Here is a 22,427-nt window from a genome sequence, read left to right as displayed (position 1 = left end):
TCCCTGCACGGCTTACCAGAAACAGGCAGTGGCAGCATTTCACTGTTTTCATTTTCTCTTTTATGCACTATTTTGGTGGTGGAATCAAAATGTTTACTGACATTAAAGGGTGACTTAGGAAGATAAAAGCTGTCCAAGCTGTCCTTGTGTAAGTGGAGGTTAAATCACAGGACAAAGGGCTGCTAAGTTACACTCTGTAGGCACATCTTCCATGTCGCTTCTCTGGTCAACACTTCCTGTTGACTCCACTAACTTCCTTCCCACACTCTTCTTAGGTGTACCCATACCCAGCTCCCCCAATCCCCCCCACCCCCCACCCCCCACCCCCCACCGGCACACTGGAGCTCAAAATTCCTATACTGGTGATAGTTCCTTTTCTTTCAGCTTCTCCCTCTCTTCCACCTTTCTATTTTGCATGTAAAAGTGCTCATCTCTGCCACCTTAGAAAAAGAAAAGACAAGACTTCCTTGATCTCATCCCCCTATCAGCTATCAGCCCCTGTCTTCTTCCCCTTCGCAGCTGTGTGGCTTATCAAAGAAGCTGTCTATGTGTTTTCTCACCACCTTACCCTCCATGAGCATGAGCTTTCTAGCTGCCTCGGTCTGGCATCTACCCTCCCTTTCCACCTGCTAATCCATCCACACTTACCAACGAGGGGCTGTGCCTACCATCTACATTTTAGTCCTCATCACACTTGTCCTCTTGCAGTATTTAATAATGTGGACTGCTCTCCCTCCCAACTTCCTCCCTCCTCTCTGCCATCCTCTACTTGGTCTTCACATGTTGGGAGTCCCCTCTTCCCACCTGATACTCTCTCTAGGTACCTCGTCCAGGCTGGTGAGGTGACCTTCCATATACTGATGACTCAAATCCCATCTCCAGCCCACATTTCCAACCTTTTTAGTCCATTCAACCACTCAATGAATTACTTTCACTTGAATATCTCCCAGGAGCTAGTCAGTACATTGGCAAACAATGTTTCCCAGACTGAAGTTATGATTCTTTCCCTCCAAACCAGTTTTTTTTTTTTTTTTTTTTTTTTTGAGACAGAGTCTCACTCTGTTGCCCTGGCTAGAGTGCCATGGCGTCAGCTTAGCTCACAGCAACCTCAAACTCCTGGGCTTAAGCAATCCTACTGCCTCAGCCTCCCAAGTAGCTGGGACTACAGCCATGCGCCACCATGCCTGGCTAATTTCTTCTATATATATATTTTTTAATTGGCCAGATAATTTCTTTCCATTTTTAGTAGAGATGGGGTCTTGCTCTTTCTCAGGCTGGTCTCGAACTCCTGACCTCAAGCGATCCTCCCGCCTCGGCCTCCCAGAGTGCTAGGATTACAGGCGTGAGCCACCGCGCCTGGCCTCAAACCAGTTTTTTACAGTATTCCTCACCCCCATAAATGACACTAACATCTTCCACTCCCCCTTTCACTTAACTCCTACTTGGGTCTGTGATTAAACGTCACTTGCTCAGGGAAGCTCTCCAGGAACTCCTTAGACTACCTTAGGTTGCCTCCTGTTTTAGTCTTTCAAAGATCCTGCATTTTTCTTTCAAAATCTTTACTACCATTGCAATTACATATGTATTTGTTTGTTTCTCTGTTCAGTGTTTTTACTCCACCAGACTGGGAGCCTCTGGAGGACAAGGAAGTTATCAGAGCTCAAGGTGTTATCTTTGGCAACTTGCACAGCTCGCATGTAATACTCACGTGGGGAATAATGAATAGTTACAGATATGTATGTGTTATAGGCAAGATGCCAATGATCACATTCTGAATCTGCTATTCTAGATAAACAGCTATGTATCCCTGTGGTGAAATGATAACAAAAGAAAGCATTTGAGCTACAGAAGAAGAAGGATCATTCTTTCACCTTATCTCCAATCCTTCCTTTCAGATTTTTCTACCATTACCTCATTTAATTCTCAAAATAATCCTCTGGGACAGGTATTATTTATTTTATAGTAGAGGAAAGCAAGGCTTAGAGAGGGGAACGAACTTGCCCCAGGTGTCAAACCTTAGTGAAGGTGAGGATTTGGCCTCAGGCCAGTCTTGGAACTAAAGCTTCTCTTTTTGACAACATTACCTTGTCCTCACAGATATATTGAGTGAAACCCCATCAAAAGCTGGCAAAATTCGCCTTGCTACCTTTCCACCTCCCCAACCAACTCCATCCATGGTTGCAGAAATGTGGCTTTTTATTTCTACTCTCTTGCTTTCTATTTCTTCTTTCTGAAATTCCCACTACCAGTGGTGTACCCTACAAATCTTAGGCACTAATCTTAAAGTCACATTTTTGTACTCAGTTGTAAGACTACTAATATCTACCAAGTTTTACCTAAAGGTAAACACCCCACCCGGAACTATTGCTGTTTTGCAAAAACTCAGGAAAGGAAGTAGACTGGCTATTTTAAGCTACATTTTAAAAATGAGTTAATTAAAAGGTAGGTGTCATTCATCAGCAAGTAACAGGCTAGAATGGGAACTCATAGCTCCTGCATGGCAGTGGTGCACTGGGTTCTTGACCACACCACAAAGAGGCACCTGACCACATGCCTATGAGGGTCATTACCTTGGTCCATTTAAATACCATTTCCAGGTGGCAGTCTCATGTAATACAGACATAAACTGGTACTTGTGAGGAAACTTCATCTTAAAAAATGTTGACTATAAATTAAAGGAGTCTCCAACATCTTACTTTAATAGTTACTAATATATTATCAATCATCACTTAATACTGACTAAAGGCCTAGTTAAGAAGACCAGATTATAGAAACAGATTATAGAATGAGAATTCCTTCCTTCTTAGACCTACCCACCCCAAAGGCACCACAGTTACTTTTCATGCCTCTTAGCCTTTGTGTGTATAGTTCCTCCAGTGAAAACATCTTTCCTTCAAGGCTCTGCTCACATGATATCTTCTTTTTTTCCTACTGCTCTCAATAGCTTTATTCACCTGCTTTAGAACACTCATCACACTTTTAATCATGTTTCCCCCTTACCCTCTGTTTTCCCAAGCAGACTGAAAGCTCTTTGGAAGAAAGCTACTTTGTGGGTTTTTTTTTTTTTTTTTTTTTTTGAAACACAGTCTCACTCTTGCCCGGGCTAGAGTGCTGTGGCGTCAGCCTAGCTCACAGCAACCTCAAACTCTTGGGCTCAAGCAATCCTACTGCTTTAGCCTCCCGAGTAGCAGGGACTACAGGCATGCGCCACCATGCCCGACTAATTTTTTCTATATATTTTTAGTTGTCTGGTTAATTTCTTTCTATTTTTAGTAGAGACAGGGTCTCGCTCTTGCTCAGGGTGGTCTCGAACTCCTGACCTTGAGCGATCCTCCCGCCTCGGCCTCCCAGAGTGCTAGGATTACAGGCGTGAGCCACCATGCCTGGCCTCTACTTTGTGTTTATAAAGGAAAATAAAAAATCTCAGAACCTACCTCCCCTCCACCCCTTATGCAAAAAGGAAGATGAGCCTGGAGACTGAGTCATGGAACACCGCCTTCCAAATGAATAGCTGTTACTATTATCATGCATTAGCCAGATCACCAGGGAAAGGTAAAAGGCCTTGGGCATCTATGGAGGATACCTCAACAGATCACTCATAAAGATATTCCTAGCTGGCCTACTATAAGCAAGGATATGCAAATTGTAGCTTTAGGTCTGCGATGAAGCCTAACTCCTAAAACCAAAGTCAGATTCCATGCTCATCTTCCAACATGCAGAACAAAGACAAGATCCTCCACCCACCTAGAGATATCTGGTAGTAATAACTGATTCTTCCTTTGCTCCCTTTTTCTCTTCAAACCTTCACCTTATCTTATGTAAAACACAGATTTCCAGAAAGTAACCATTTGCCTCACTGCCTTCCTTTCTCCCTCCTTTTTCTTTCTGTATGCCCTCTCTCCTTAAATACTGAGTTTCCAAATCCCTTTTCGGAGAGCAGAGATGCTTCTGTGGTTTGTGCTTTTCCCAGGAGTGACCTCAAACTTTGGCTTAATAAACCTCCATTGATTGAGGTCTTTGCCTCACTCACTCATTTTGGGTTGTCATGTTCTACTGATCCTCAAGGTCTAGGCCAGCACCCACCAGCAGTTAAGTACTCAAAAAGCCCAGGAGGAGGAATCTAGCAACAAGAGATGTTCAAGAGTAATTTTTCTATTGTCTGGCCTCTCTGTCCCCAGCTTGTTCACATTCGCAAGTCAAATAGCCCGTCAAGGTATTAGTTCCGAGGCTCAGGATACAGTCTGGTAAGATTTTTAGGACATCTGTGACAATGGCCAAATTTCCTTCAAGGGATGACCTGCAAATACTAACAATGGGTGTCACTTGTGCCTGGTGGGAGGTGGGAGAAATCTAGCAGGCCTGGGGAGTGGAGATCTTGAGAACTACCACCTTGGAAGTTAAAGGCAGGTTTAAAAAGACAGCCCAGGCCACTAGGATTAGGCCTCATGAAAGGGCTTGTGTCATTCATTATGATATTCCTGGTGTGTGGCCTGAGGAAGGTATTTAACAAATTGTTTGAAGGAAAGCTGTAGTCATATTTGTGGCAAATTATCAAGAAAACTGGAGGAGAGATAATTTTCATCTCAGTGGAACTATCAGTCAAGAGTGAACATGTAAACTAAGACAGAGAAATTTGTCAGATCTAGAATACAGGGGTAAACCAGGAGAAAGGCAAAGAGAATTCCCAAGATGATGGCGAATGCAAGTCTCGATGACAGCTACACAGCAAGGGCGGAGAATAATGAGGACAGACAGAGGAAGGCGGCTGGGGGGAGGGGTGTGAACTGAGGGATTACTTGGCAGCTCTGACAATAAGCACAACTGTCTGAGCTGAGCTGCAGTGTGTGGAAACATTTAGCTGGAGAGTCAAAGAACAAAAACAAAATCAAAAGAATAGAAAACCAAAGCAAATGAAAACACTGAGGCAACTAACTTTAACACCACCCCCCCCCAAAAAAAAGAAAATTCAAGAAAAGAACATTAGCATACTACATTACCTGCCCTAGCAGTGTACATTTCCATAGTCATAATAACGAAAGCTCTGAAAACAGATTTAATAAAAACTGTGTCTATTGAAAAGATGAGAGTGTGAGTGAGTTTGAGTGTGTGTAAGACTCAGGATCCCCATCTACCACAAGGAAAGCTACAAGTACTTTTGAAAGCTGATGAATCAAGCATAAGCATATGTTCACAAATATGGAGGCAAATAGAAGAAATAGGTAAAAGAGTTGAAAGTTGTCTCAGGAGAGTAGAGGAAAAGCCTGAAGGGGCCTTTAGCCTGCCATTTAAAAAATTATACATAAGCATTTTAGCACTGTTTGATTTTTGAAATTATGGAAATAATTATTCTGATAAAACAAATATCCATTTTGAGAAATATTTCCTGCTGTGAGTTTTAAGGCTTTTGCTTGTTCCCTTCAATTTAGAAGTTATTCATTGAAAACACTTAGCACAGGCTGAATGGGGTGGCTCACGCCTGTAATCCTAGCACTCTGTGAGGCCAAGGCAGGAGGATCACTTGAGGCCAGGAGTTCGAGAACAGCCTGAGCAAGAGCAAGACTTGGTCTCTACAAAAATAGAAAAATTAGTCAGGCATGGTGGCACATGCCTGTAGTCCCAGCTACTCAGGTGGCTAGGCAGAAGGATCACTTGAGCCCAGGAGTTTGAGGCTACAGTGAACTAGGATGATGCCACTGCACTCTAGCTGGGGCAACAGAGCGAGAGACTATGTCTCCAATACCTCCCCCTCCACCAAAAAACAAGAACAACAACAACAACAACAACAACAACAAAAAACCCCCACTTAGCACAGTGGTGCATGCTGTAATCCCACCTACTTACTCAGGAGGCTGAGGTGGGAGGATTGCTTGAGGCCAGGAGACCACCCTGGGCCACACAGTGAGATCCCATCTCAAAACAAACAAACAAAAAATGCTTAGCAATGAGATAGCATTTTTGTCCCTATAGAGCTTTATGATCAGAAAAAAAAATAAAAAGCATAGAAATTTTGCAGCTATACTGGGAACTCCAAGAAGCCTATCCACAGGATACTCCCATAAAAAGAGCTGAGCTAAAATACCTACAACTGCACATGTGCACGCACACATGACAGAGTCTCCCTGCACACGGGGCCTCCACACTGCAGAGTAGAACAGACCAGAGTAGGCCTGTTTGGGTCACAGCCCTCTCCAGCTTGAATTCAACACTGCAAACCTAAGGAGAGTGAGTCACCAGAAGGCTCTTATACTATTACACTAAGGACTGCGATGACAGTACAAAAGCTTGAAAATTGTTCTGTAGCACACAGAAAAAAGTGTGAAGGGACAGGAACTTGTTTACTGAAACCTGATATGTACTAGGCATGTATTACGGGCTTTATATACGTGTTGTTATCTAATTATTGTAATAGATATGTAAGACAGCCATTATACACTAAAAGAAAACTGAAGCTCAGCATTAAGATACTCAAAGTCACAGACTAACAAGTGGCAGAACTGGAATTAAAATTTAAGACAAACCCCAACCCCCCCAAAACCAAAAAAACAAATCTGAGTTTGATCAAGATTCCACATCTAACCACCAATTTACAGGAAATACAGGGGACAGGGGGGCCAGTTAATGACACTATGGGGGTGCAGTCAGTGGAATCTAAACTGTCTAAACCTATAGGATAACCAATTCATTTTCCAGAAAATAAATCACAAGAAAAAATGAACTGCACAGAAGGAGAGAGATTACAAATCTCTACAGATCATAAGAGATTTAAGTAACAATCAACCAACTGCAATAAACAAATTTTACTTGGAACTTGATATGACCAAACAAGCTGTTGAAAGGATTTTTGACTCATGCAGAGAAATCTCAACACTGATTCGATTATCTGATGATGTTCATTTTGAAGGTATGATAATGGTGTTTTGATTATGTTTTTAAAAAGCTTATCTTTTAAAGATAAACACTGAAATATCTGTGGATAAAAAAATGAAATGCATGCAATTTGCTTCAGAACTGTCTGGGAAGGAGGAAAATGGGTAGGGGTAGAGAGGAAACAAAATTGAGCATGAGTTGATAATGAAGCTGAACAATGGGTGATCAGGGGCTTGTTATAACACAATCTTTACTCTTATGTGCAGGATGTTTATGATAAAAAGTGGGAAAAAAAAAAGTCCAGGGAAATGCACCAGTCTCCATAGTGAACATGACTTCCCCTAAATAATCATGTTTGGTGGCAGCCTAGAGAATCTGTGCTATTGGTATAACTAAAAAAAGTTCTGAGTGTGTTTTTTACTCCCCTGTCCACATGACAGTCACTTTCTAAAGGGCAGAGCCCTCACATACCATTTGCAGACAGCAAGGAGGGAGAAGTTCTAAATTTTAACTGGGCACATTGTGTTTTAGCTGCTGCCAAACATTATTTCCTGTTAAACACTCCTCTGTAATTCAAACAGCTAAATCCACTCCATTTCAAAACCCATATAAATTTCTAAACTACCCACTAAACAAGCAGATACCATAAAAAATATAAAGGACCAAAAAACCGAGGAAAGGAAGGTATACACAAGGAGAATGGAGTAGCTCTTAAAGCAGACACAGTGTCACAAAGAATCATGTGATTAAAGCAACAGGAGGAAGCTCAGGAGAGCAAACGGTTAAATCCCCATCTTAAGCTGCCCAAGGACTGTCAGGTCTCCAGAAGAGTTGCAACGTAGCCACAAAACCCTACGACCTCTCACCCAAAGGAGTGGGCTGTGGGATGATGAGCCAAGGAGCCTGCTGGCACAGCTCCTTCCATGGGTCCCAGGGGTTCCCATTCCTGGGCAGGAACGTTACTAACAAGGACCAACCCATCCCAGACCAGTTGCTGTCTGAATTTTTCTTGGGGCTGCCTAGGAACCGCTAAAGCAGTAAAGATGCCAAGCAGAGCCCAAGGATGAAATAGAAATAGCCCTTTCTGATTTGTGTCATTATTTTTTTGGGAAATACCATTCACTTTTCAATGACAGTACAGGCATTCTTGTTATACAGCATGCTGAATGAAATTCAGAAGTAAAAAGCACTAACTCTATTCCCTTGAGAATAATTTTTCCTAAAATTAACCTACAATTAGGAGTTTGCTGATAGTTGCCTTCATCTTGTTGGCAATCTACTAGAGGCGGAACCTCAGTATGAGCCACATTCAGCTGGGTTCACCTTCCTTCAGGTAAGACCCAGTGAGTATTTTAACCATTAAAGTAACTCTACATTAGTTTATCCTTTGGAAAAAAAAATTGATTTGCTGGGAATCACAAAAACTTCAGTAGAGAACACCATTTAATGGCAACAAGGGAGACCAAGAGGAGTAAGCCAAGGATTCTGCTGGTGCCTGCTCTTCCATCTGGCTGACGGCCACTACTAAATGGACACTGTGCGGTATACTCCACAGAAGGAAGTGTGTCTGTGCTACTCACCAGGAACCAATACCCATCTAACCCTCTGAACAGAGGCCCTTAAGAGGTGTCTTATTTAGGGCCCTGAGGCAAAAACACTGGGAGGTGTCAGTAGCTACCTACTCTCTTCTGACGCAAACCACCATTCACTGGCACTACTGTGCCCCTGGGCTCTTTAAAGACCTTACCTCTTGGCATTGAAAACTGGGTCACCTGGGGATGGCTATGTGACCTGACCCAAGTGAGAAAGTAAATCTGGAAGGAGCAGGATTGGAACACACCTTCCCTACTCCAGTCATCTGCATTGCATGGTAAAATGTATTACCCTCCATGCTTTATGCTCAACCAGAACTTCCTTGCTTCTCATCTATTATTTTTTTTCATTCAGTTCTTCCTGGTCAGCAAATACCTTCGTCTATTTCTCTTTACCCTGACAAATTCCTTAGCTCTTTGCCCTCATAAACCATCCCAATCTCTTCAAGCTGAACTCTTCCTTCTGTTATCAGGGGAAGGAGTAGTCAAGAGGTGTGACCCCGACAGGAAGACCAAGGGGAGCACCTTTCGAGTGATTGCATAGTGTCCCTTGAGCTCGTGCAGGGCCCACTTGATGTCCTGACTGCTGAGCATCTTGAAGTCAGCCATGAGGAGGTCAGCAGCCTGGATGAAGCAGCGCTGGTCCAGGGGAACCAGCTTGGTATAATCAAAAAAGTCCACCTGCGGCAACTGAAATGAGAGAGAAGTGCGAATCAGAGGCCACACAGTGCATTTCCCATGGGGAAACCATTTTACAACTCACACATTATAGGAAAGAATAATCTTGTCTGTTCTCCTAAGTCTTTATAGAGAGGTTACCAGCCCTGTAACGGAATGAAGAAATAGTGGCTCAGGGAAGTTAAACAACCTGTCTGGAACCCACAGACTAGCTTTACTAGCTAGAACTGGTAAAGAAGCATAGCTGGGGATTTAAAACAATCTCTTAGTCATCTCCTTTCTGCAAAACATTTAGAAAAAACTATTTTTTTCCTGCTACAGAATATGCAAAAGAGATAGTCAAAAGAACCTGTAGGAGTAGGAAGATCAAGACTTCAATGAAGTTCTGAACTATACATCCCTTCACCAAATAACATACTAATGTGAATTTGGATCACAAATGAAGACAATGATTAAAGTTCATAAAAACCAAACCATTTACATCTTGACATAAGATTTGGCTAGACAGGTATATGCACTGTACACAAATATCACATTAAAAGAAAAACTATAAACATATTAAAATTCAAGGACGATTTGCATGCTGAAGTATTTATAGGGAAGCATATTGATGTTTTTGCAATTTACTTGGAAATGCCTTATAATAAAATAAAATGTAAGAAAGATGTACTGATGGACAAAGGACAGATGTAGGATACAGTGGATACAGTAAAATGCTAACTTTTTAGTAGTATCAGTGGTGGGTACACAGGTGATCAATGTAAAATATTTCAACTTTTCTGTATGTTTAACAATTTTCATAGTAAAATGTTAGAATCTCGGCCAATTCTTATTTCACTTTAGGAACTTGCTTTGTAGGATTAAAGATATGGAGGATTTGTTTAATTCTTTGTGGGAAAGGGAAGATAAGGTTTACGATGATAAGAGTTAAATATAGAATTCAAAGTAGCTCAGTCTGGGAGATCCCACTAAAGTATAGACATATTCTGAAATCTAATTTTCCCCTGCTAGTCTTTAAAATTGTGTCCTGATTTGCAAATAGAAACCTTTGCGCTTCTCCCCAAAAAGTGTCCCAACAAAGCACTTTTTTCCCATAAAAATGACCCAAAAAGCAGAGAATTCCCAGGTGGAGACTGCAGAACAAGAGCACGACACTTGCCTCGGTCTCGTCCTGGCCGGCCAGCAGGCTGCTACTGGGGTTTGTAATGATTCTATCTTCTCTCTTTGGATAATCTGGATTTTCCAGAAGAAAATTACAAAGTCTGCAAAAACAAATGATGTCACGTTCACACTGCTTCCAAATCCCACATCTGCCTACTGTTTCAAATGTAATGTCTGAAAAATAAAGTCGCTAGTCGTATATTACTACTGGCCTATCAAGGAATCAAGATGTTTGCAGCCAAAAAAACTAAACAAATAAAAACCAATTACACTGAATTTCTATCTTTGTGAAAGATAAAAAGTTTAAAAACCAATGAACAAACTGATGAATGCAAACTCCTCTGAAGTTTCTCTATTAATTGGGTATCGATGTAATAAATTCACTGAAATTATTATAGGTTAAATTGTATGGAACTGGAGAATTTGTAAGAAAAGTAGCTACTGTTTGTTAAGAAAACCATAAACAAATAAGAAGTGGGAAAGTGTGTATATTCACAAGTAAAAATAATTTGCTAAGAGACTTAATAAATAAATGAAATATAATACTTTTCCTAATCCTACAGTAACACAAATCTCTATGGTAATATAAATCTCTATGAGCCATCTGAGTTATGCTCAGTTTATTTAGCTAACTGTAAGACTGATGAACTGACCATGTTTTTACATGAACAGACTCACTCTATCAAACCCATTCGCCTTGTCTATTATTATTACAATACTTCAGAAGTAAGGATATAGAGAGGAGGCATCACCACCCAGACTTAACAAATGTTAATCCAGGCTCTTCACCCTTTAACATAATCAAATCAGATGACAACCTTGGGATGACTGCACAGTATTGAGGACAGCATGGCCAGGGCACAGCCCTAGGCACATGCAGTAGCAAGAAAGCTTCTTTGCTCAGAGGGCAATGAGGGCTTCCCCTCTTCTTTCCCTTGCTCCTGTAGATTCTTAGGATGACCCCACCTGTCCCTGGATGCCCCACCCATAATTCTCACTCCTCTTCCTTCTTCCCAGTTCTCTCCTGCCCAATGTCAACAGTGTGGCCTATAATAATAGTGAGACAGGTCTAGCAGGAAGAAGACAGAGGTGGTACCCAGCTCTGGCTCCTTTTCTCACCCAGGTGCTAGTGTTTGGGGACTGGAAAATGGAAGGGTATGATTATTTTGCCCCTGGGTCCTCAGGCATGGCCCTTTCACAAAGCCCTCTCCCTCATCCTGACATCTCAATACCTTTTTCTTCACTTTCACTTCCAGGAGCCTCCTATGCTTCTCATCTCCAAGTTCCCCTCTTCCTTATCACTGCAGCCTGCCCATTCCAGGGAACGCAGGGCCAGAGGTCCAAAAAGGAAAAAAGAAAGCAAAATCCTCTTCCTATACTATAGTGTAGCAAAGGGAGAGAAAAGAATTCTGAGCACATTTTCCTTTAAAATCATTGTCATTGATGGTGAGTCTTTGTTCTAGAATTTATCAGTGTGCACTGTAGGTTGTGTAGATCTTTGAAGGCTGACCTGAGAATTCACCACCAATAAAGATCCTCTATCTGGGGGGAAAAGCCTGGACTTCCAAACAACTCCTTGCACATGCATACCGTGCATAGCCACAGACCAGAAATGGAATAGTACCTGTATTTATCCTTTAAAATTGTCTATTTTTATATATTTTCTCAAGTACATGATACATAAGTACACCTTTATATGATATAGAAGTAAAATAGCAGGTACAATTTTTTGAGAAAACAAACATATTTTAGAGGTTCTTCTCTTCCCAATTCCTTTTATGTAACAATATTAAGAACTTTATATACCAAAATGCTGCAAGATGTGGAGTTCCACAAAGCACAAATCAGAAGCTCTCACTCTGAACTGTCAAAATTCATTTCCAGTTTATTTATTTTACTTTATTTTTGAGACAGAGTCTCACTCTGCTGCCCGGGCTAGAGTACCATGGCTTCAGCCTAGCTCACAGCAACCTCAAATTCCTGGGCTCGGGCAATCCTCCTGCCTCAGTCTCCCAAGTAGCTGGGACTATAGGCGTGTACCACCATGCCCGGCTAATTTTCTCTATATATTTTAAGCTGTCCAGCTAATTTCTTTCTATTTTTTTTAGTAGAGACAGGGTCTCGCTCTTGCTCAGGTTGGTCTCGAACTCCTGACCTTGAGCGATCCTCCTGCCTCAGCCTCCCAGAGTGCTAAGATTACAGGCGTGAGCCACCGCGCCGGCCCTCATTTCCAGTTTAATCCCTTCTCCACTCTTACCAACAGAATGTTCCTGGAGGTTAAGTGACATTCAGTGGCACAGACAATGAGGGATAGATAAGGTTTCCTTTCTTCAGAAACAAGCTGTAGCCCCTCCACTAATACTTGCACCCTGGGGCAAAGAAGCTTGTCAGACTCAAATCTGCCCACCTCTTTATATTATCTCATGCTCGATCTGACCTGACATGCTGATGACCTAGAGAAAGCACTCCTGCTAAGCGAGCCAGGCTTATATTCTACTTTTGGTCCTTAGATAGTTGTTGCTGCCTTCATTCATCCAACTGAAGTTGCACCACTTGTGTCTGAAAAGTCTTAGTTAACCAGTCAAAGAGTAGACTGCTTGCCATATGAGGTTGTCTAGTGAATAGGCTCTTCCTGCTTAAAGTGGCCAGATGGTTCCATCTAAAGATGTACATAAAGAGCCTGAGAGTCAGCTACAACAAAATTCCAGCATGCTCAACTTGGCTTTAGGCCTCATTTCGGGTCTACACTGACAACATTTTAGCTTAGCTGTGAAATTAACACTATCCCAGGAGCCCAGGGACTAACAGAAAGGAAAGAAGTAGGAAAACCGGACTCTGGTTTCAAAAGACTCAACACAATTACTATATACTCCCTGGTCTTTTGGATTTCATAAGAATTTTTTGTGTTTAAGGATCAATGTTTGCTTCTGAGTGACACAAAAAGCAGAGGGTCAGTAGGTCCCTAAAAATAAGGACAGAAATGAGACTCAGGAAGTAAAAGAACAGAATTGTAACAGAATCTGTTAATTTGATTATATTTTACAGACAACTAATATTGAAGATATTAAAAACCAGTTATGTTCATTTGTAGAAGGAGAAGGAACTACTATAGTACACTAAACTTCTATGGAGTTACTTTAATATTTACTATAAATTGTTAAAAAAAAATACTGAAACATATTTGATATTGAAATTGCTATTCTCCAAATGTGCAAAGTTTATACTTTTCTCTATCATTTATATTTCCTGTAATGAACAAACAAGTATTACATTTCATAACCAGGAAAATATTAACAACAACAAAAAAAAGAATTTTGAGAGTAGTAAACAATTCACATGGGACAGAAATACAATTATTAAACAAGTATATGAAAATCACAGCCAACTACCAAAGAAATGCAACTTCAAATATTAGACTACTTTATGCCTAGTTAACAACAAAAAATAACATCATTACTCAATATTGTTCACGGACTGTTAAAGCAATTCACATAAATCTCTAAAAGGTACATTAAATGGTACAAATCTACTGAAAAGCTATTTCAAGGACCATGAATTTGCTCATAAACCTTAACCCCAAATTTTAACTTTTAGAATTTCATCATGTAGTGAATAATAAAAGAAGTGGTGTTATATGCAGAGTAATGTTCATCAGAACTTCATGAAAACTATGAACTAATAAAATATTCAACAAAGAAGAAAACTCAATAGAATGGTTATTAAAGGTAATCAATCATTATTAACACCATGAAGAAAAAAATAGAAAATATTTTTTACTTAACGTTATTTCACAAACAAGGTACCCAAAGTTGTATTTATCCTCTGAAAAAAATTATGGTTTCATTCCAGAAGAACTAAAGGGGTACATAAAAATAAGTTGCTTTTTGACTGAGTGGAAGTCTAGGAGATAACATTTCATTGTAAAAATGTAGTTATCTCTGTTTAATTTTGCTATGAATCTAAAACTATTTTAAAAAATAAAGTTTAGGCCAGATGCAATCGCTCATGCCTGTAACCTAGCACTTTGGGAGGCCAAGGCAGGAGGATCACTTGAGGGCAGGAGTCTGAGATTAGCCTAGGTAATAGCAAGACCCTCTCTAAAAGATAAAAAAACTAGGTGGGTGAGGTGCACATTTGTAGTCCTAGCTACTGGGGAGGCCGAGGCAGGATGATCGCTTGAGCCCAGAAGTTTGAGGTTGCAGTGAGCTATGATGATGCCACCGCATTCTAGCCTGCGCAACAGAGACTCTGTCTCAAAAGAAATAAATAAAATAGGCCTGGTGTGGTGGCTCACACCTGTAATCCTAGCTCTCTGGGAGGCCGAGGCGGGCAGATTGTTTGAGCTCAGGAGTTCCAGACCAGGTTGACCAAGAGCGAGACCCTGTCTCTACTAAAAAAAAAATAGAAAGAAATTAGCTGGACAATTAAAAAAAAAAATATATATATATATAAAAGAAATTAGCCAGGCATGGTGGTGCATGCCTGTAGTCCCAGCTGCTGGGGAGGCTGAGGCAGAAGGATTGCTTGAGTCTAGGAGTTTGAGGTTACTGTGAGCTAGGCTGACGCCACAGCACTCTAGCCCGGGCAACAGAGTGAGACTCTGTCTCAAAAAAAGAGAAAGAAATAAAATAAAAAATAAAGTTTAGTAATTTTTAAGAATATACTTATTATCATGCCATTAGACTCCCAAAAAGAAAATATCATAAAAGCTTAAGATAGCACTTTCACTTCTAGTAATGGGAGGCCAATTCTCCCAAAAAAAGATGAGAAACAAGACTAAAACAAACAAACAACAAAAAACCCCCAACAACAAACAACTCTGCTAGAAGATAGCAAGCAGTAGCCAATAAGTTGGTTGAAGCCAGGACCTGGGACAGAGTGGAGGCTCAACAGTCTTTCATGTCAATGTCCATAGCTCCATTATCTGAGATCGCCATAAAGGAGAACTCATATGCCTACTGAAAGTGAAGGGCAGCCAGGCACAGTGGTGTGGGCCTGTAGTCTCAGCTACTCAGGAGGCTGAGATGGGAGGATCACTTGAGCCCAGGAATTTGGGGCTGTAGTGCGCTATGGTCACACCTGTGAACAGCCACTGCACTCCAGCCTAGGCAAAAGCAAGGCCCCGTCCCTTAAAAAAAAAAAAAAAAAAAAGATACAGGGAAAAATTTAATCATAGCATTTTGATATAAATGGAATACTACCTAGTAATGAAAATACATGAACTGCGGTTATACACAACATGACTGAACCTCATGAACAATATAATGCTGAGTGAAAGAAGCCAAACACAAAAGACTATAGACTATAAGACCCTTATTCAAAGATGACAGCAATGTTCTAACTTCTTGAAGATTTCTGGGTTGTGGTTATATTTTTTGCTTTATAATAAGTTATTGGGCTGTGAATCTTTATTTTATATTTTTCTGTATGTGTATCATAGTCTACAAGAACCAGGTTTAAAAGCATACACAATAAGGAGTATGAAGACAGGTTTCAGAAGAGAGAATAACTGGCAAGTAAAGTAACAAAATTGCTTCCTTTTCCAGTAGTATGGAAGATTAAGTACCCAGGTAGAATCCCCTATTGAAAAACAAAAAATGCTGAATATGTTTTAAGTTATCCAAAAACTTCAAGACAGGAATCTAAAGTAATCTTAGATGGACACTGCCCCATGGCACCTGACAAAAGCAAAAGCAAATCCTCTCTGAAGAAACCAATTCTACCAAGACCTCAAGACGTGAGCGTAGTGTCAAATTTATAAAATATGGCCAAGTGCAGTGGCTCATGCCTGTAATCCTAACACTGTGGGAGGACAAAGCGGGAGGACTGTTTGAGGCCAAGGAACTCGAGATCAGCCTGGGCAACATAATGAGACTCTGTCTCCACAAAAATTTTAAAAAATTAGCTGGGCGTGGTAGTGCACACACGTAGTCCCAGCTACTTAGGAGGCTGAGAAGCAGGAGGATCACTTGAGCGTAAGAGATTGAGGATGCAGTGAGCTATGATCATGCTATTGCACTTCCAGCTTGGGTGACAGAGCAACACTCTTGTCTCCAAAAAGAAAAGAAAAACAAAATAAAAAACAAATTTACAAAATATGTAAGAAAACATGGCACCATGGGAGCCAGCAGAAACAACAAAATAAGATTCCCAAGAACTTCAAACACCAGGAAGACCACACAAAGAAACTATGTTTATTGTCTCTAAATAAATAAAAGGATTAAAAATACAAAGAGTAAAACACTAAAAAAATGACCAAGAGAATTAAAAACTAACATACAGTAACTAAAATAAAGACCACGGTGGATGGGTTAAAAGCAGATCACACCGTACTGAAAAGAGAACTGGTGAGCTAGAAGACATCTCTGAAGACATCATCAGGAATGCATCTCAGAGACAAGGAGGTGCGGTTGAGACATGGAGGACAGGGGAGGAGAGGGGGATTATAGAAGAGAGGAGAAGGAGAATGGGCAAAGGGATTGCTTGGGGTGATAATAGCTATGAAATTTCCAGAACTGACCAACATCACCAATCTATGGTCTGGTACGGTCTAAAACTGTTTTGCCTATTTGAGATATATATTAAGTGCAAAAATATCTATACAAAACTGTTTACTTCACTTAGAATTATTTTTTTCTTTTTATTCCAAGGATGCCTGGATAGACTTATTATTAAAAGTAATGCTAGTGTTACATTTAAAATTTTTTTATACGTATATTGTAGGAGAAAGAAAATAAACTTATTATTAGAAATCAAGTTTTTAGTGAAAGAAAAAACATGTAATTGTAAAAACTGAGAAAAAAACCTCAATGTTAAATTTGAATTAGAAATTATGCATATAAATTTTTGATTAAAAAAATGGCGGCTGGGCAAGGTGGCTCATGTCTGTAATCCTATCACTCTGGGAGGCCGAGGTGGAAGGATCACTTGAGCTCAGGAGTTTGAGTCCACCTGAACAAGTGCGAGACCCCGTCTTTCCTTAAAAAAAAAAAAAAAGAAAAGAAAGAAAGAAAGAAAGAAAGAAAAAAAATTAGCCAGGCCTCCTGGCTTGCGCCTGTAGTCCAGTTACTCGCGAGGCTGAGGAAGGAGGATCACTTGAGCCCAGCAGTTTGAAGTTGCTGTAAGGTAGGCTGATGCCACAGCACCCGGGTGACAGAGGGAAGCTGTCTTAAAAAAGAAAATAAAAAGACAGACAGACAGACAAAAAGAAATGATTGTAACTGATCTAAAATACCACTTAAACAAAAATCCTTAAGACTGAAGTTATTTAAAAGAAAAAAAAGAAGAGTAGGAGGACAAATAAAGGAAAAATCTTCTTTACAGCAGAATGTCAGACAATAATCTAAGTGGTAGATATGGGTGTTCATTATACAGTCTTTCACCCTTTTATATTTGAAAATGCTAGGGGTGGGAATCAATGACATTTTAAATGAGTGAGTGAGATGAAGCTAAAGTGATAAACAAATACATTAAGAATCTTGGATTCGATTTTGGTTTAAAACCTGGAAAGAGTGCTTGCCTCTGGACAAAGGTGGGATTTGACAAGGCCACCAGTGGCAACAACAGTGTCTTTGTACAAATTAGAAAAAAAGTACTTACACTGGGCTGAGTACCTGGAAAAGGGGGTCCTTCCCTCTTACTCTTGGCATGGAACAGACCCACATGTACCCTTGGCTGAGAACTACAGTGTAAGACATGACCTTTGAGGACAGTGGTTTAATGTACTACTTCTTTTAATTAAAAAATATCTGTATCAAGTCTGATAATTTGATTAACTTCAACATTCTACCATTCTTTACAAATTTACAACTATTTCACCTTTGTAGACTAGAAGGCAGTGAAAGAGCATAAGAAGAATGAGACTTATTTTTCCATTGTGTATTCTTCAGGAAACTTTCATTTTTTTAAAAAAAAGTATTTATCACTTTTATAATAAAAACTAAAGAAATGCTTCATGTATTTCTACAAATATGCAGAATGGTTGCAGAACACTTTCTCTTTGTAACTGTAGGAAAGAAAATGTCTTTTAACATCTTGACTAAAACAGAGGTAATATCAGTGCCCAGAAACAACTAAGCATCATAATCCCATAACCATGCAGTATTCCCATAAGATCCAGAAAACAGTCTATACATGACTAATGTTAGAACAAACAGGATCATTAAAAAGATACAGTGCAAAGTGAAATAAGCCAGTCTGAAAAGGACAAATAATGTATGGTTCAATTTATATAAGGTCCCTAGAGCAGTCAAATCCGTAGAGACAGAAAGTAGAATGGTAAGCACCAGGGGGTGGGAGAGGAAGGAATGAGGAGTTGCTGTTTAATGAGGACAGAGTTTCAGTTTGGGAAGATACAAAAGTTCTGGAGATAGATGGTGGTGATGGCTGCACAATAATGTGAATTTACTTAATGCCACTAAATTGTACACTTAAAAATGACAAAAACGACAAATTTTAAGTTATATTTTTATATAAAATTTAAGTTATATTTTTCCACCCCAAAAAGAGAAAAAAGGCATGGTGGTATACTTACACATTCAAATCATAGTAATTCTTCAAATGAATTATTTCTTCAATATACCCATTTGCTACATCTGGAAATCTTACTTCCTGGAAAGGAATAAGAACATTATTTGTATTTTATTCACTAGAATGGTTTCAAATGGCAATAAAAACCAGACAGCAAAAAGTATATAAATGACTAAAGACTAGAAAAGGGCTATAAAGCAGGTTTGTGTGTGGTTTAAAATTCAATGCTACATTCCCAGATTCATTGATTAAACAGAAGATGAAATCTAGACAGCTGAAATAATCTGGTCCTCTGCCCCTATTTTATAGATCCATTCTTCATTCTTTCAACAAATACTGAGCATCTCTGCCCAGACAAAGGGAGTCCAAACACAAATAAGGTATAATTCCATGCCTGTCCTCAAGAAGCACACAGCCTAGAGCACAAAGGAAACACCTGGGTGAAGCAGGATTAAGGAACTTACTCAACGGCAAATAGCAGCTGACTCTGGATGGACGTAAAGCCCTGCATTACTATGTCAGTGCTACCCAACAGAGCTTTGTATGATGATGGAAATGCTCTTCTTTGTGCTTTCCAATGAGGTAGCTATTAACACCATGTGGCTGCTGAGGCTAAAATGTGATTGGTGCCACTGGAAACTGTACCTGTAATTTAACTGTAAGACATTTAACTATAAACAGCCACATGAGGCTACTGACTGCCATATTAGACAACATAGGTCTAGGTCATCCAATAAACCTGCTGTAGGGGTTTCAGTATCAACTCAAAGACTTTGAAAAAACTGTGGAGACTGCAGGTATGACAGCACCAGGCCACCATGATATGCAGCTAGAATCTTGGAGGGCTTCCTGGAGGGCTAAGTATAGATTAAGGAACCTTGATTTCATTTTCATGTCTTCAGAGTTTCTCTTCTATTCTATACATCTAGATATACATCTCTTATGAAAATGAAGTCCACACACAAACTTTTTTTTTGCAATGAAAGAAAACTCAGTATACTTAGTTTCTACAATTATTGATTTGATAAAATAAAACTTACTGTTTCCTTCACTAGCAGTGCAACGAGTTCTTGATCTACCTCAGCAGCTTCTTGCCCCCAAATGTTTTCCAAGTTGGGCTCCTGAGATCCTTGCATTGCAAAGGCTGGACCTGGCTCTTCATCATCTGTTGCTAATTGTTGGTCTTCAAACTCTTCCAGAGGATGGGCAGGCTGAGGGGACGAGGGGCCTGGAATCCCATCCTGCTGGGGTTCTGGTCTTGGAAAAGCTGGTCTTGGAAAAGCTGGCCCTGGAAGTTCATGCTGAAACAACAAGGCGACCAGTTCTGCTTCAGGCTGCCGCTCTTGAGGAACAACCTGGTTTGTTATCTCACGGGGCTGCTGGTTTAGAGACTGGAGGTAAGGATGGTCTAACCAGCAGCCTTCTCCAATGGCCTGGTCATCTTCTATACCAGCTGACTCGTCGAGATTTGATAAAAGTTCTGTCTCTGAGTCTTCAGATGACTGGTTCTCAATTCCCAAAGGATCACCTTCTCCGAAAAGGAGGCTACTTTCTTCCAAGATTATGACTTTCTGCTCTGATCTGGGCTTGACAATGTCATTTGCTGCTTGGTTATGACTTGGTCCAGGTTTGGGTTCTCTTTCTGTTTGGCCACTTGTCTTAGTGAATTGATTGACTCCAGGAGGCCCAAGATCCAGAAATTCACCGTAGTCTTCCTCAGAATCATCCTGTGCCTCAGAATCATCCTGTGCCCCAGAATCAAACAATGGGTTGTTACACACTGAAAAATAGCTGCTCTTATCAGATTCAAATGCTGCTCTAGACTTTTTAGGCCTTTCTTCTCCCAATCTTTTCAGATCTTGCCACTGGGCAGCGGGTTTGATGAGATTGGGTCGTGATGTCTGAGGTCTATTTGTCTAAGAAAAAATGAAATTTCAATAATAATAATAATTTAATGTCTTTCCTATGCCTCCTCATTGAGCTTCTAAGATAGGACAGGAAAGAAAAAACTACTAACACCCTCCCCCTTCATAATACCTATTGTTCTCGTTTATCTTAACATTAAAATTTGATCACACTGTAGTATCTGTAAGAATCAAAGTAGCTATTCACTGACTGAAGCTTGAGATACAGTTTGAATTATAATTTAACCTCTGAGACCACTAGAACAAAAACAACTGCACAGAAGAGGAAATAATAAAAGAATGCTAACACAGCAGAGAAACAAGAAATGTTCAATGAACACATGAAAAGAATCTAAAGCTCATTAGTAATCAGCAAACTGAAAATAAAAAGATGATTTTTTTTTTCCCCTTGTAAGACTGGAAAACTTTTTAACTGGATAATATCAAGCACTGGCGAGGATGTATGAAAACTTTTATACTACAATCAGCTGCTGGTGAATTTAGGAGAGCAATTTTGCACTATTTATTAAAGTAAAAAAATGTAAATACTTAGATATGCCATTATGATTTTTCATATCTATTCTACAAACCCTTAAGAGAATAGTTAACTATTAAGTGTGTATATGTGTCTGTACATATACATACTTTAAGAAATGATTGTGTTTGTGTCTGATTTTAATAAATAGAATCATTCTGTGTATGTATTGTATTACAACGTGCTTTTCTTCATTTAATGCCATTTCTTGGTGAGCTTTCCATTTCCGTGCACATTGAGCTACCTCTTTCTGGTGAGGGAAAGTTGTGCTTTGTAGAACAGGTAATAGTTAACCATTCTCTAAGGGACAAACTTTAGAATTTCTCTAGTTTTTTTTTCTTTTTATGCTACAAGCAATGTGGTGGTAAATATCCTTGTATATGCCCTCTTTAGATACACAAGATCTTTCTCACAGATATGAAAAAATGATAATGACATATAAGTATATACATTTTTAACTTTAATAGTACACAATTGCTCTCCTAAATTAAAATTCAAAAGAAAAGATCTGGAAAAGTGTATGTCAAACTGATAACAACAGTCCCTCTGAGAAATCTCATGTAAGAAAGGGGATGGTGAATGTCAAGCTTTAGGGTGAGTCCTTGAAGGGCTAACCCACTTGAAATAAGGGCAAACTGGAAATGTGCCTCCCAAGAACTGAATTCCAGTTTGGACAGTTCAACATATCCTGAATTTGACATTGCTGGTGCCCTTGGCTCTTCCTCAAGAAACCAATGTAGGTTGTCCTCTGTAGAGAAATATAACATCACCTAGGATCTCAAAATTTTCAGACACAAAGATGGCATAAAAGAATTTGGTGCAACAATAGAAAACCAAAAGCAAGAGAAGTAACGGACAACAGAAATAAACCTACAAAGGTTTTAGACAATGAAGTTATCAGACATGAATTCCAAAATAACAATTAGCATGTTTAGGCAAATAAAAGATCAAGTTAAGAATTTCAGCAGAGAAGAATCAAATGCAAATTCCAGAACGGAAAAATACCATAACTAAGGTTAGGAATCAATGGATGGATATAGAATATTTTAAATAAATATGGTTGAAGAGAGAAATCAGTGAATTGAAAGGCACGCCATAGGAAAATGGACGGAATAAGACATAAACAAAAATGAAAATTATGTAATAGGACACACAAAGAAT

The 22,427-nt window shown here is 39.7% G+C and overlaps 1 protein-coding gene across 1 annotated transcript in view; it reads right to left on the bottom strand.

The window, feature by feature from the left end:
• RNF216 (ring finger protein 216) overlaps nt 1-22,427 on the bottom strand; it is a 157,602-nt gene that overhangs the window by 98,982 nt on the left and 36,193 nt on the right. The window contains exons 4-7 of the mRNA XM_069486600.1: nt 19,868-20,572; nt 18,832-18,908; nt 10,297-10,399; nt 8,985-9,149 (exon numbers count right to left, since the gene is read on the bottom strand). Coding sequence (XP_069342701.1) covers nt 8,985-9,149; nt 10,297-10,399; nt 18,832-18,908; nt 19,868-20,572 — 1,050 coding nt within the window. The remainder of the gene's footprint in view (nt 1-8,984; nt 9,150-10,296; nt 10,400-18,831; nt 18,909-19,867; nt 20,573-22,427) is intronic.

This window comes from Eulemur rufifrons, chromosome 14 (assembly GCF_041146395.1).
Source record: "Eulemur rufifrons isolate Redbay chromosome 14, OSU_ERuf_1, whole genome shotgun sequence".
Classification (NCBI taxonomy): domain Eukaryota; kingdom Metazoa; phylum Chordata; class Mammalia; order Primates; family Lemuridae; genus Eulemur; species Eulemur rufifrons.
This window is presented reverse-complemented; position numbering and strand designations above follow the sequence as displayed.